The sequence below is a fragment of the Pundamilia nyererei genome, unplaced genomic scaffold (genome assembly GCF_000239375.1).
Source record: "Pundamilia nyererei isolate P.nyererei 1_Seehausen unplaced genomic scaffold, PunNye1.0 scaffold00234, whole genome shotgun sequence".
NCBI classification, from domain to species: Eukaryota; Metazoa; Chordata; class Actinopteri; order Cichliformes; family Cichlidae; genus Pundamilia; species Pundamilia nyererei.
Window position 1 is genome coordinate 30197 of NW_005187635.1, and position 15571 is coordinate 45767.

Consider the following 15571-nt stretch of genomic DNA (forward strand, 5'->3'; position numbering starts at 1 on the left):
GTATAATCAATAATTGTAAATGTAAATGTTATCAGGAAATGATCAGACAGGAGAGGGTTTTCAGGAAACACTGTTAAATGTTCAGTTTCTATGCCATATGTTAGAACAAGATCAAAACCATCGCGTGTCCGCATTTTTATGTTCCACATAAACCTTTCACAATAAAGCTCAAGATCCTGTTGAGACTTTTCAAAATATTTACGGATGAGAAGTAAAAAAAGAGCCGCCAGGTGCTAAAAAAATAAACCTTAGACTCAAACGTTAGAACAGGCTGTTCCCCGCAGCACGTTGTATATTGGTTTCTCTTCTTCTTACTTTAGCACCTTTGCGGTTCAGCTACCCAATTTCGCTGTGCAAGAAACTGCACAATGACAATAAAAAGCTCTAAGTCTCTAAGTCTAAATACTCACAAAGAAAACGGCGGCCGTTACAACTTATGTCTAAAAATGTATAGTTTCATGCATCGGTTAAAACACTCGACTCCAGCTACATGACGCGCAGCTGGAAACACTTCCCGCAAGTCGAGCTGCCCGAGATTCACAGAATTTACAAAAATGTTATATTTTTGTGATTTATATCGTTATCAGGACGATAGAATTCTTATATCGGGATATGAGATTTTGGTCATATCGCACAGCCCTAGTGTCTGTTTTATCACCTCTTCTCCTCTCACTGTCCATCTGTCCTGTGACACACAGACTGGATATTCATGGAGGAAGCCTGAGACGTCTGCTCCATGAGGTTTGTGGTCTATACCACTACTACCTGCAATTAGGGGACAGAAGAATCATAAACAAATGCATTAACATATAATTCCCAGGTTAAGCCAAAAGTGTACATTTCCACCTTGTTATTTTTATACTCTTAACACCTTATGAAATACTGTGATGATCAGGATTTTATGTGCATTAACATGCTATAAATGAATTTCTGATAAATAATAACGTTTGTTAAATAAAATATCCTACTTTTGCAACCTTAGACATTGTAGACACAGAGATGTCAAATAAAGTTGCATCAGAAACAAACATATCACAGTGTAATGTACACAGCTGCTAAGGCCTTACCAATAGGTGGTATGTTCTTGTTCAGGGAGCCACTTTGTTCCTGGAAAAATTACAAGCACTTACATGACTTTTAACCCATTAGAAATATCAGTATAACGCATGACTCACACTATAAAACAAACATAGCGGTGGTTTAAAGGTACTGGGGTGCAATGATTGTTTAATCAATTTTGTCCATAGCCAAAGTTTTTTTTCTTTGTTTATTCTGCATTTGTATTTGTTTATTCCCTCTTTTATACCAGGACCACAAAGAAATCTTTCTTACTTCAAATAAACGGCCCTGTTTTTCCTCTTCACATTATCTTAACATTTAGCCAGCACCTAACTGATGCTGACATTGGTGTAAATATAATTGCGTTCCTCCAGTGTCATCACAAAGCAAGAACCGAATTATAAAATTGATTGCAACAATCTTTGTGTTTTATGGTTTTATAGACAGCTGAGGCGAAACACTTTTTTCGACCACTTCTTTTAGGGGTCACCACCACAGTATATATGATCTGGCACCATCTCACCCCATCTCTAGCACTGCATCCATGGATCTTCCCTGTGGTCTTTCTCTGTTCTTCCTGCCTGGCAGCTCTATTCTCAATATCCTTTGTCCAGTATATCTGCTATCACTCTTCTGCACATCCAAACCATATCATCCTTGCCTCTCTTACTTTGCATTCTCTCCTTTTACCAGTCAAGCTCCTTACATTTAAAGACCCTACTCTCACCTCCACATTCAGGCCTTTCCTTTTCTATGGATGACTCTGAAGACTCCTTCGCCCTTCCTCTTCCCTTGCCTTCAGCCAACAGTGGCTCATTCTCCACCACAACCCTGCTGGCAAACAGCACCGAAGGCGGTTGTTGTTAACCCGATCTGTCCTGTCAGTATTATTGATGATCTGTATGTTTGATTTGGCAAAGATTTTATACCCAATGCCCTTTCTGCTCCCCCCCCCATTTATCTAGGCTTGGGCCCAGGCACTAACTGAAACAACAATTAATAAACTGTAATTAGTCTAAAAATCTAAAAGTAAATGGTCTGTATTTGTATAGCGCTTTACTTAGTCCCTATGGACCCCAAAGCGCTTTACACTACATTCAGTCATCCACCCATTCACACACTGGTGATGGCAAGCTATATTGTAGCCACAGCTGCCCTGGGGCGCACTGACAGAGGCGAGGCTACCGGACACTGGCGCCATCGGGCCCTCTGACCACCACCAATAGGCAACGGGTGAAGTGTCTTGCCCATGGAAGGACACAACGACCGAGACTGTTGGAGCCAAGGCTCAAACTGGCAACCTTCCGATTACAAGGCAAACTGCCAACTCTTGAGCCACGACTGCCCAGAAAAGTACAGAAAATGTAGCACAGTTAAAATTCAAAGATGTTAAAAAGACAGCGTCCCTGCAATGGAATATACACAGCACTGCAACTCGGTGCAGAAACATGATTCAAAAATCCCCAGAATAGTGCACCTGGTGAAGCATCTTGGTGCTATGCTCCTCTGCATCTGATCCTGCTTCCTCCAGGTCCTCAACATCCATCAAAAAGTCTTTGTATGACCTTTTGTTTTCTCTGTGGGTGCATCCACTCACTATTTCTGCTTCACCATCCATCTAGACCAACAGAAGAGAGATCAATGATTCAGACAGCAGGAACTCTAAGTACAGTGAAGTTGCATGATAACACAGTAATGTGAGATAAAGTTGAGCATGTACAGTCTGCTTATTCAATGACCACTTCGTATACTTTCTGTTTACTGTGAGGATTTTATATGCTCTGAAGTTTAGTCTGACCAAACATGAAGGCTGGATAAAGCTAATAAAAGGTTGCAGCAGCTAATAAAAGGTTGCAGCAGGGACTCGCCGTCTCTCTAAGGTTTATGGGCCTAAATTGCTGAAGATAAAACATTCTCACCTGGGCGAGTAAATGAATAGCTCACCTTCAGCAGACTGCTGACTGTGCAAGGCAAATAAATTATCTAAGGCTAGTGCTAGCTAGACGCTAGTTATGTGTGCTAGCTAGTGAGGAAAACAAGTTGTTTTGAAGTCCTCTGGTTCAACATTAATTTAATGTTTGTAATAATAGCAGTTAAGCAGTGGGCTTTCTACTATGCCCAAAACAGGGGTTGTCGAAGCTTGTGGGGTTTTTTTTTTTAAATCTAAAATAAATACAAACTGATAAGACCGAGCAGAGAACAATTTCAAACACGTCTCACATCGATGTCTGTCCTCCTTTCGTTTTGTTTCCACGTTTGACTAAAAACTATCCTTAATTCCGGAAAATGCCGGATTTTGGTCCGGTAACATGAAGCACACGACCTCTAACAAGCTCCTAAATCTCGGGCCAGCTCTGTCACAGACATTCCTGTGGTAAACTCACTGTGCTGCTCAGCTGTATACGTGTGAAGCAAAGCCTGCTGACTCACGTTTAGCGCCCGCCCTCCCCTCCCTTCCCTTCCCTTCCCTTCCCTCTCTGTCGGTCACTACGCTGTGCTGAGTCACGTTAAGCCCGAGTGAAGCTTTGTGATTTTATACCTGCAGATGGCTGAGCAGATGCACGGCAGTCTGCAGTTTAGTGGCACATTTTTCAAATCATATATAACATAGAGTTGTGCTTTTTTATGTTATTTTTTTGTCCATGTAGGTTGTAATTACGCATTGAAACGTTTGGCCTTTTGACAAAAAAACAGATGTAGCGGTATTTTTTTCATCGCTTTGTCTCAACTGATTTCAAGTAGTCACGTATTTTAAATGCCATTTTTATTTAGGCCTTTACATAAAACGTCTAAGCACAGTTTATAGTCAAAGCTATGTAGACACCCATATGACAAACATACCTTATTTTCACTTAAAGTGAATATATGATAATAATCGTTCTTTATAAAAGACCAGAGGTTTAAGCATACTGCCAACCACGTAGAGGCTGGGAGTTGTTTCGCTGGAAGAGCTGCTCAGAGTGAAGCGGTTTTCTGTTTCCTTTGCCTCAAGATGGCTCTATAAATAACTCAAATTAAACTAGGTTGGACAGTAGTGTGGTTCCAGTTTTGTTCCTGTAGTTCAAGACCTCCGACCTTTACTCCTTCAAGCAGCTTCTGAGGAAAATTAAAATTGGGAACACTTTGCTGACTTCTTTTAATGTTGCACTGCAGTAGAGCTCTGCCAGATTGCAAAACCCCATGAAAAGATTTCTGAGTAACAGTTCTAGGAGGGGTCCAATAGGATGAAGATAAAAGCAGTGACGCTCTTTTAGTGGATGACAGAAGATTTTTGCAGATTATAATCTCTTTTAGATACTTGCACTATTAGGTAATCAAGGATGAAGACTTCCCAGAAGGGTAGAGGCTGTTTACAAGAGCATATTAATACCCTCTGAATCAGTATGAATTGATCACATCTGTATATAATGCTCAGAGTCACAGTCACTCATGAATGACATATTGTGGAAGAAATAATTTTAAAAGCTTTGTTTTATTTCAGGCTAGTCACAAATAAGTTTTGGGCTTAACTTCTGTGTGTAAAGATGATATCAGTAGCTTTTTACTATTGTTTACATGGACTAAATGAACAGTATCGACTCTTGTTTGTCAAAAATACTCCTCCACTTTGTCACTGAATGTTGATAGACTTGTGTAATATGACAAACCTGCTCTTGTTTCTGATCAAATGCACAGCATTAGTCACTGTTTAAACACTTCCTCTCTCACAGCTTTGCAAACTCACACTGTCATGCTTAGCGCTCAGCTCCTCCTCCCCTGTGTGGCTCTACTTTGGAATCTGAAGTTGCAGCATCATGTTTAGCGCTCAGCCCTCCCCCCTGGTTTTCCAGGGAACTCCCTCCTCACACTCTGGTAGTCCTTCCCTCAGCAGTTTTCCTCAAAGTTGCCGTATCATGTTAACTCCTGGTCCCCTCCTACTATTGTTGCTGATGTTGCCGTGTCATGTTTAGCCCAGTTTTTTTTTGTTGAGGCTGAGTTCCTGTTTGTGTTGAGCTGGTGGTGGGAGGAGGAGACTGAAGCGGATCGTATAAAGAGAAGCGTGAAAGCCAGCAGAGCACACAACTGCACTGGACATCCAGAGAGAAACTAAGGGCACAGATCAGACTTCATTCTTACTGGTGAGTCAAACGAGATATCATACTTTAAATTTGACAACCTTTTGTCGATTTATATCCACAGTGTTCTTCTCACCATATCAGAAAAGGATTTATGCTCTGTTAAAGTACCTTTCTGACATCTTTACTGTCCTTTACTGTTTTTTCAGGGGCACAATGGAAACCGAGAAGAAGACGCATACAGCAGCAGAGCAGATGACCGACAGGTTAGACTGAGCTGCTGTGATTTTATTAAGAACCTAAATCTTCTTTTCCGCTCCATGCACATTTTTCTTTTAATGTCTGGGGATAGATTTAGTTTTCAATCAGCTCTGTGACATCCAACACATATCTCAAGTAGCAGAATATGTTTGGGAAGCTTATGAGCTACATAAACATTTCTAATCACAATATCATAATGGAAGTTTACTTTGGATGCACATATTTGCCCTACATGTTTTCTAATGATTACTGCTCTTAGCCTTGTGTCACTGCCTTTATCTTAGCTGCAATACATTAAATGTTGTTGTCTTTCTCTTCTAATTGTGATCAATTTCTTTTCTCAGGGACTTGTCTGAACAAATAAAAAAAGTGACTAAGGAGAGTCACGTTAGAGCAGAAAACACAGAACTGATGCTGAGCTTCCAGAGGGGAAAGGTCACGCTTCCGCAATATAAGGTAATATTAAAAAAAGGACAGCACAATTGTTTAAATAATCTTACTTTTGTGGGGGGCGATACCAAGATTTAATGGCTTTGTGTCTCTTCTTCTTCAGCTCCTCCTGTGTTCGCTGTATGAGATCTACCAGGCTTTGGAGGAAGAGCTGGACAGGAACTCGGACCACCCGAGCGTCGCACCTATTTACTTTCCTGCTGAACTGGCCAGGCTGAAGTCCATTGAAAAAGATCTGGAATACTTCTATGGTCAGGACTGGAGAGAGAAGATTGTCATTCCTGCAGCCACTAAAAGATACAGCCACAGGCTCAGACAGGTATGTTTTATTTAAACCTTCCATGAATCACATGCATGTTTCTATCTCTGCTAGGTGATGGTCAATTAACGCTCTTGATAACTCCATTACCATTTTTTAGATTGGCAAAGAAAACCCTGAATTCCTGCTTGCCCATGCTTACACCCGGTATCTGGGTGACCTGTCTGGGGGACAGGTTCTTGGTCGGATCGCTCAGAAGTCCATGGATCTGAAAAATGGTGATGGTCTGTCCTTCTTTGCCTTCCCTGGGGTGTCCAGCCCCAACCTGTTCAAACAGCTCTATCGCAGCCGAATGAACAGTGTGGAGCTGACAGAGGAGGAGAGGAACGGTGTGCTGGAGGAGGCTGTCAGGGCCTTTGAGTTCAACATTCAGGTAAGGAGGTGTGATAATCTAGGAAGGACAGATCGTAAAGCAAAAGTGCCACTCAGAGGGCAGCTGAACCTTAGATTAGCTCCATCTTACACTTACTAATATTTAGCTACAGCAGCTGATAGATGCTCTGTTGTTTGTGTTACAGGTCTTTGAAGATTTACAGAAGATGCTGACTGTCTCTGACAACAACCTGCAGAGCTCCATGACACAGTCCAAGCCAGTAAAGGCGAGCACACTCCACATGTCAGAAAACATTTACACTTCCTCGCTGCTCAGGATGGTCCTGGGACTGTTTGTGGCTCTGGCTACTGTCAGTGTGGGAATGTACGCTTTATGAAAAGAAACTCAAGAAATACTGTGAAATGAAGTGTTGCTGTTGAGGTTTGAAATCTTTGCTTTGGTACTGTAAACCTAAAAGCAGAAAAATCCCCACCTGATTATAACTGTAAGATTTTAAAAACATGTACAGATCACAAAATACTGTGTAACATTTATGTAATTTATCCATAAGAACCATTCACACTCACACATACGTACAATAAGTGTAATAGTTTCTGAATCTGTTGCACTGATATCCCTTGTGGTTGAAAATGTGCAATGTGTGTGCTTTAAATACTGTAAATATATATGAACCTTTTAATAAAATATTCTGCTGAAAGAAAATATCTCTATCGTACTGTATCGTGAAATTTTTCTGCTTTAGTACAGTGATCATGAAGTTCATTCTAGTAATGAGCATTACTCTGCTGATGTTGAGGGTCCAGCTGGTGGACATGTCCACTAATGTTCTGGCACCCGACCACATGCCTGCTGTTCATTTGGCTCTTAGTCATACAAGAGTCTGGATGCGGGGAGCAAGTCCTTTTTATATGATTTAAACACTAAATAAACTCACTTGCTGGCAAGCCACCCACAGCACGCTTAAGTGTTTTTGCCTCCATCAGACTAACATCTGCTTAACAAATGTTGCAAGCTAAAAAAAAAAAACCTTATTTCAGTTTTACTCAGCCCAAAGTGATATGTTTAAACTGTTTGCTTAAAACATAAATCATTTTGCCTGATAACGATTATCGTCTTTTTTAAAGTGATCCTGAGTCATACATTTCTAGACTTTCTAAAGGTGTTTCAGCATTTTTCTTTGGACATTGGCTGCATGGATCATTCAAGCATAAACAGGTGACTAACTAACAAACCAGTTTTGTGTCTAAATGTAAAGACAACTTAACAAAGAAACCAATTTGTTCCCATTTCCTTAAAAAAAGCTTGATGTATCTCAGCATGGTGTGAAATGTGTCTATAAACAATATGAGGAAACAAGAAGACAAAAGAAGAAATAGCGTGATTAAAAAAAGCTATCTACAGCAAATGAACAAATAAATGCCACATACTTAAAAAAACAGGAAGAAACTCAAGCAGACCTCACATAGGGCATAAGAGATATATCTGGAATTTCAGTTGATCCATCTGCTGCTCACTATAGCCTCATTAGAAATGGTCTCAGTGAAAGGGTGGTTGTGAAGAAGCCATTCCTAAGGAAGCAAAACAAAGTGAAAAGACCGAGGTATGTCAAAGTACACAAAAACTGAAATGACAATCAGTAGCAATCAGGTTTTAAGAAGTGATGAGTAATCAGTGGCGCTCTTTCGTGGTTTGGGGCTACATTTCAACCAGTGGCTTTGAGGATCTTGTGAAAACTGATGAATTTATGAACACAGCAAAGTGCTGTAATACTGTCTGAAAAGCATCTAATTGCCAACGGCTTCATTTTTCAGCACTATAATCAGCAAAACAATGCAAACGCACTATGTAGAAAAATACCCAGTGGAACTGTCACTTTTGGATTAGCCTCCCCACAGACCAGACCTCAACATTGTTAAAGTACTGTGGGATCCCTTTGAACAGGCAGCTAAGATACAAAAACAGAAGAGCTTTGAATATCCTTCAAGAAGCCTAGAGAACTATCGAAGGCGATCGTGGCTCAAGAGTTGGGAGTTTGCCTTGTAATCAGAAGGTTGCCGGTTCGAGCCCCGGCTTGGACAGTCTTGGTCGTTGTGTCCTTGGGCAAGACACTTCACCCGTTGCCTACTGGTGGTGGTCAGAGGGCCCGGTGGCGCCAGTGTCCGGCAGCCTCGCCTCTGTCAGTGCGCCCCAGGGTGGCTGTGGCTACAATGTAGCTTGCCATCACCAGTGTGTGAATGGGTGGATGACTGGATATGTAAAGCGCTTTGGGGTCCTTAGGGACTAGTAAAGCGCTATATAAATACAGGCCATTTACCATTCCTGAAGACTATGAGAAATGACAAGATATTTGAGTTCAGATTATGTTAAAGAATAAAGGCGATCATACCAATATTAACTTCCAAGCTCATAATAATTGTACTGACATTTTCTGACTGTACTTGATTTGCAGTTACGTTTGTGCATTTCCTGTTTTTCTAAGAAAACACAAAGAAATGAGGGCTGACTCATTCTGAGCTGTGACACTGATGACACATTCTTTGAAGCTTTTCATGTAAAGGTGTAGACAGCCAATCCACTTCAGGGATTAACTATCAAGTTTTAACATCTTGCACACTGTCTATACTCAGTGGGCTTAACTGTTATCAATACGAATCAGTCATTTATGGAAATAAATTATTTTAGTGCTCAGTTAAACACAGAAGACTATAACGCAGTCGTATGCAATGGTGTTTGAGATAAATACATGCTCTGTTCCTTAAGGAATCTAAAGATTTATTTAAATTTTTTTTAAATTAAAGTCAGTTTTGTCTGTTTCTTAAGTTCTAACCCACTACCCTCTCCAGCTGAGAGGTTGAGAATGTGTTTCAATACAATATTTAATGCAGAAACAAAACATCACGCTTGTATAAGATTTGGTATCCACTTTTATTGTGGTTTCATGGATTTCCTAAAACCTGTGCACTTGTAGCACAAGTCATAAATCAAAAGACAGAATGACTGTTGATTGTTAACAGCAGCCAGATCACATTTCTGGCTTCATCCTAGGCCTGTTTCATCGTGACACAAATCACTACATTGCTGGTATCTGCCTCCTCCTAGAGGACAACTAAAGAAAAACAAAAGTAATGTCATAAATGATTGTACTTCACAGGAAATTGGCTTACCTCAACCTTAAAAGGCACAGTATGTGCACAGTAAATCACAAATTTCCTTTTACAGTCATACCGTCAATGTGTAACAACTGAAATCATGCTTTACATTGAAGATACATTCCTTTCTACTGCTGTAGCTTCTGTTTTTGCCATTTCTCATCTTTGTGCATTATGCAACGATAACTGACAGCACATGTCCAACACCAAAAGCATAAAAATCACATTCCATTACCAGACGTGGAAGCTTTGGAAATGCATCACGTGCTCATTTAGAAGGCATTCGGCGCACAATCCAAAAGCTTCAAACAAGAAAAGGAGCGGAAACTACATTACATTTTACAACTGAGGGGGTTAACTCACAATGTTAGCTTGACATGACGATCTCTATCCAACAACCCATAAAATGCAAACATACACACATAGAAAAAACACCATTATCGAAATCTACAAGCTACACACTATCAGGTGACAGACATCTTATCTCAAGGTGCTTTAAGGGTGATTGCACGGTATATTGTGTCTTTGTTATTGACTGTAAAGGACAAACTACGGGTTGAGAGCACAAACTTAAGGCAAAGCAAAAGCTGAGGATTCATATTGTGGGAAAGCAACAGAAACATTCACATATAGTCAAAGCAGCTAAAATAAAACTGGAGTAATTTTCAAAATATGCTCAAAAGCTGAATTGACACCATTTTATCTCATGGCATAGCTTCAGGAAAGTGTGATTTGTGAAGTTTTATGTATACTGACGTATGCTTTTCAGTAGAGAGCATTGTGTTTAGGTGACATTCAAGATCACAAGTTTACTTGGAGAGTGCAGTTACTTCACTTCATGTGTTCACTGGAAATTCTGACAATGATTCCCACTTGATCAAAACAATTATGCATTTCCTCCATTTAGAGAACATGCTACACATCACACATCGTGAAAGAGGGTGCAAATTACACAAAGGCAAAAATAAGTGTAAGTCATATGAAAGTGAAATTACTGTGCAGTAATATTTTGCTACTTGTACAGCTCCTTCATTCGTTGTATTTGGCACATCTTCCTTCTGCCAAAGCATGCTTTCCAAGTCTGACTAGGTGCATTTCAGGCCTACAGAGTGTGCTGTAGGACACAGTTGTTTACTTGTGTGTATTAACAAGCACCCAACAAACATCTGCATCATGCCACATCCCCTCATCTATCTGTTGGAACAGCTATGACAGTTTTGGCTAAAAAGGTGCATTACTTTTAGGCAGAAGCAGCCACCAGGGGCCGCTCAGTTGGTTTCGTAAGTAGACAGCAGGGCTGCATCTACGGGCTCCATGCAGGAGGGGCAGGTGAAGGAACGCATCAGCCATGGGTCGATGCAGTCCACGTGGTAGATGTGAAGGCAGGGCAAAAACCGAATGGGGTCGCCATATTCAAAATCCAACATGCAGATGACACATCTGGAGGGGAAAAAAGTGAAAAGATTTACCAATACCCGAAGACTTTGATATATTACAAAAAAAAGCATCTCAAAATACAATCAATAACTCATACGATAACTCATCTTCTGTGCTGTGACATAATCTTAGCCAGAGGTTGTTTTGTTGCCCCAATGTATAAATCACAGCAATGCTCCTGGCACTTAAAAACGTATATTATATTACTCTGTTTGTGTCGGGGGACCCAATTCTTGGTCCCCGCAGAAGAGCTAACTCGTCAGGCCAGGACTCTGCAGTCTATTTACACTTACAGGCCAGTGGCCTCTCTTTCAATGATGAGGATGTACACATCAGGGAGGAATGCTAGTTTGTGAGAGGAGTCAAGGAGGCCATTTATGTGAAAAGGGAAAGACCATCTCTGAATCGAGAAGGGGGCCTAAGGGTATATTTTTCACCATCTTACATTGCTGTGATTGCTGCTTTGCTCTGAACTTTGACAGCCTTTTGTGTTACTCGCAGCAACAACTCCACCTCATTGTTAGTCCATTTAAAAAACTCAGTGCTTTTCCTCAACATTCTGCCGCAACGTTTCAAAGAGCCGGAAAGTAAATAAGCGGCAGAGAGAAATGAGGCAGGTCGAATCTTCTTGCGCTTCACGCATGCGCAGAACTGGAATGTAAGCGTTTTCGGCCGTTTTAATGTGGACGCACAACTCTATGAAAATGACTGAAAACGCTAGTGTGGACGCGGAGCGTTTTCAGACGCTGTTCTCAAATCTATCCGGGCTAGTGTGGACGTAGCCTTAGATGAGTGACGAAATGTTTCTCCCACTGAAAACGCTACGTCCAGAAGAACAGAATCAACTTTTTGGGATTTCCTTACCTGGATGATTGAGCGTGCATTAAGATGCGAAAGCTTTGTGTTCTTGGACAGTGGAACTATTCAAAGATTTCTGAATAAACTATTAGTAACTGCATTTCAAATGGGGGGATCAAAGCGAGATGTAAATTGAAACAAATGAGAGTGCCACCATTTAAAACTCACTCTTTAACTTTCTTCTCAGAGGCGTCAGAGCCTGGATCAAAGATGCCTTTGGGAAGATGCTGGATGAGTCCTATGCGCTGTGCGATGCGAACTTGCTCCTCCTCAGTCAGCTGACTGGCCAGACGGCTCTCGCCTGGGGTGGGATGGTACACTGGCACAGCCTGAGTGCGCTCCTTGAAATAAATGAAAAGAAGACAATTCGTGTCATCTTTGAAAGGGTGATTTTATATTTCCAGTGGCATCAGAAAACCTGGGACCAGATAAAGATATTTTATTTATTTCCTTGTGTTTTCATATGTTTCTAAATTACCTGAATCTTCATCTTCATTTAAATTAAATTAAAAATTTAAATTAAAGTATGATACACCTGTATATCAGAGTTCCTTATGCTTTAAATGTCCAAGACTGAAACACTGAGCAAAAGCAGATTCTGTCTCTACAGTTACAATCTAAATAAATGAACCCTCTAGCGCTGATTACTGGACTACAAGCTAACCATCTTTACAATTTTGAGGGCCAAAAAGTGCATATACGCTCACCAGTCACTTTATGAGATACACCTGTTTAACTGCTCATTAATGCAAATATTCAATCAGCCTTTCACATTACTTTGAATGTGGCATATTTGTTGGTAACAGGCAGATCTGAGCACTTCAGAAACTGCTGATCTACTGAAATTTTCCCATACAATCATCTGAATGGTCTGAAAAAGAGAAAATATCCATTGAGCCACAGTTCTCTGGGTCACAATATCTTGTCTATGTCAGAGCCCTTGGCATAATTTAAACACCACAGCCTATCTGAGTATCGTTACTGACCAGGTCCATCCTTTAATGACCTCGGTGAATTTGCCTCAAAGTTCAATTCATCTCAAACTGCTTTCTTGATCAAAAGTTCTCTGTACTCACATGGCCTCCACAGTCATCAGATCTCAATCCAATAGAGCACCACATGTGGTGGGACAGGCAAGTCCCATCATGGATGTGCAGCCGACAAATCTGCAACAACTGTGTGATGCTATCATGTCAATATGAACCAACATATCTGAGAAATGTTTCCAGCACCTGGATGCAACAAAGACTTAAGGCAGTTCTGAAAGCAAAAGTAAGTCCAACCCAGTATGAATAAGGTGTACCTAATAAAGTGTCCAGTGAGTGTACATTTCCAAGCATTATAATGTGTTTGCATAATTTCTAGATTTTCAGGTCCACTATTAGGAGACAGGTTGTGTTGAGCCAAACACAAAAAATCGGGTTTTTTTGGGTTTTTTTTTTAATGTTTACTTGCTTATAAAGTTAAATGTTAAAAAGCCCTAAATACATTTAGGCAAGTTTCAGCCTGACTTATATATCCGTGACAAAGTGGTGCAAAGGTTTGTACCGTCACCTCTCAGCAAGACGTTCCTGGTTTTCTTGATAATAAGCTGATGACATGAACTAGATAAAGGAACCAATGTTTTAGGATCGAGATAAAGATTGTCACATTACAAATTATGCGTATATACTGCACAATGTTTTATCCTTTTTTCAAAAAAAATATAAGACCCGAACACAAGTTATGACTGTGTTTCTAAAATCTTGTAGAAGTAATTTGACTGTGGTATTTACTTTATTCAAGCTTAATTTCTGCATGGTGTAATCTGATCCTGAAAGCTGCGCTGCACAAACTTCAGCTTCCAAATTTAAGATAACAGCAATAACAGCCTCCACCACTAATTAGACTTGAGGGTAGGGGGATTCAATTGTCATGCTCTGGACTCCCCGGGCTGTATTTCACCTGAGACCCGGGCTGCTCTTGGTATGGCGGCGGGGGCTCTCCGGGCAGACTGCCTCCCTCGGAGTCGTTCAGCAGCGACAGGTCATCCGCACCTTGTGAAAATAGACAGTTCCCCATTGAAATGAGACCACCATGAGACTGTCACTTCTTTCTAATGCTGACAGACTCGGCGCTCTCTCTAAACGTTAGCTTGGCTAGCTTTTAGCTGACAGCTGTCATTCGGCGGGGAGCCTTATTTACGGAGAAGCGCTGCAGCTCGTTCGGACGCGATAAACGCCCAACACTGAGCGATACCGTGGCTTTAATAACAACTGGCGACACAAATTTTAACTGTATCAGCGAGAACAATTCTGTGTGTCCGACCGTACGCTATGTTTACAAGAAATACGAGCCGGAACTATATCACCAGGAAGTTTTCTAAACATCAAACATTAAACTTCCGGTAAAAGCTTCAAATTAAAAGTCGAGATGCGAGCTTTGCTGTAAGTGTTGATGGAGAATTATAGACAAGATCAGGAGTTGCACTGTGTCTTTGTGGATCTACAGAAAGCATATGTTAGTATACCAAGATCGGAGCTGTGGTACTGTATAAGGAAGTCAAGAGTGGCAGAAAAGTATGTGAGGGTGGTGCAGGACATGGATGAGGACAGTGGTAAGGTGTGCAGTAGGAGTGATGATAAAGCTTAAGGTTAGGGTGGGATTGCATCGGTGATCTAAACCCTTTTTTTGGTTACAGTGGTGATGGACATGCTGACAGATGAGGTCAGGCAGGAGTCTCTGTGTACTATGATGTTTGCACACGACATGATCTGTAGTGACAGTATGGAGCGAGGTGGATATATACATTGAAGAGAAGAGAAGAGAAATGAACAACAGCAGAAGCCAGACAGAATACATTTGTGCTAATAAGAATAAGAAAACAGGTGGAAAAGTGAACATGCAAGGAGCAGAGGTAGTGAAGGTAGTTGAGATACCTGGGGGATCATCCAGCAGTGGACAGTATGTGCACAGGAGAGGTGAAGAAGATTGCATGGGCAGAGTGGGGCAGGTGAAGATGATTGTCAGGGTGATTTGTAGCAGAAGGATAGCAGGAAAGTGAAATGAAAGGGAAGGTTCACAAGATGGTAGTGAGACCTGCAGTGATGCATAGCTTAGAGATGGTAGCACTAACAAAAAGACAGGAAGCTGAGCTGGAAGTGGCAGAGCTGAAGATCTAATGCACAGAACACAGTGCAATAGTTACACCCTTTTGTACATGCTCTACAGAGAGAATAGCAAATAAAATAGTTTTACAATTTAGAGTAACATATAAATCATGAACAACATTGCCATCCCCTATGTAGCCGGTGTATCAGAAAAACTCAGGAGAGTCTTTTCCAAGCATGACATCCCAGTATACTTCAGACCCAGCAACACACTCAGACAGAAACTGGTTCATCCCAAAGACAAAACTCCTAAACACAAACTTAACAATGTGGTGTATGCTGTACAGTGCAGTGAGGAATGCCCAGACCTCTACATCGGAGAGACCAAACAGCCACTTCATAAACATATGGCACAGCATAGAAGAGCCACCTCCACGGGACAAGACTCGGTGGTCCATCTGCATCTAAAGGACGGAGGTCACCCTTTCAAGGATAGCAATGTACATATTTTGGACAGAGAGGACAGATAGCTTGAAAGAGGAGTAAAAGAAGCCATTTAT

General features: G+C 41.1%; 3 protein-coding genes across 5 annotated transcripts in view; 1 reads left to right on the plus strand and 2 right to left on the minus strand.

The window, feature by feature from the left end:
- hmgxb4b (HMG box domain containing 4b) overlaps nt 1-3503 on the minus strand; it is an 8640-nt gene extending 5137 nt beyond the window's left edge. For all 3 annotated transcript variants that reach the window (XM_005748912.2, XM_013914876.1, XM_013914875.1), the window contains exons 1-4: nt 3444-3503; nt 2537-2677; nt 1068-1107; nt 659-765 (exon numbers count right to left, since the gene is read on the minus strand). In XM_005748912.2, the coding sequence (XP_005748969.1) occupies nt 659-765; nt 1068-1107; nt 2537-2677 (288 nt within the window). In that variant the 5' untranslated portion in view covers nt 3444-3503. The remainder of the gene's footprint in view (nt 1-658; nt 766-1067; nt 1108-2536; nt 2678-3443) is intronic.
- A 1592-nt stretch (nt 3504-5095) lies between these two features.
- Nucleotides 5096-7174, plus strand: hmox1b (heme oxygenase 1b). Its single transcript, XM_005748915.1, has 6 exons — nt 5096-5177; nt 5324-5380; nt 5720-5831; nt 5929-6144; nt 6245-6517; nt 6663-7174. Exons 2-6 carry the CDS (start codon nt 5331-5333, stop codon nt 6852-6854), a joined length of 843 nt encoding a protein of 280 aa, XP_005748972.1. The 5' UTR covers nt 5096-5177; nt 5324-5330; the 3' UTR covers nt 6855-7174.
- A 2210-nt stretch (nt 7175-9384) lies between these two features.
- On the minus strand, nt 9385-14290 carry rnf11a (ring finger protein 11a). The gene is made up of 3 exons (XM_005748916.1): nt 13867-14290; nt 12091-12263; nt 9385-11067 (listed from the first exon to the last, which is right to left on the minus strand). Exons 1-3 carry the CDS (start codon nt 13981-13983, stop codon nt 10896-10898), a joined length of 462 nt encoding a protein of 153 aa, XP_005748973.1. The 5' UTR covers nt 13984-14290; the 3' UTR covers nt 9385-10895.
- Between the last annotated feature and the right edge of the window lie 1281 nt (nt 14291-15571).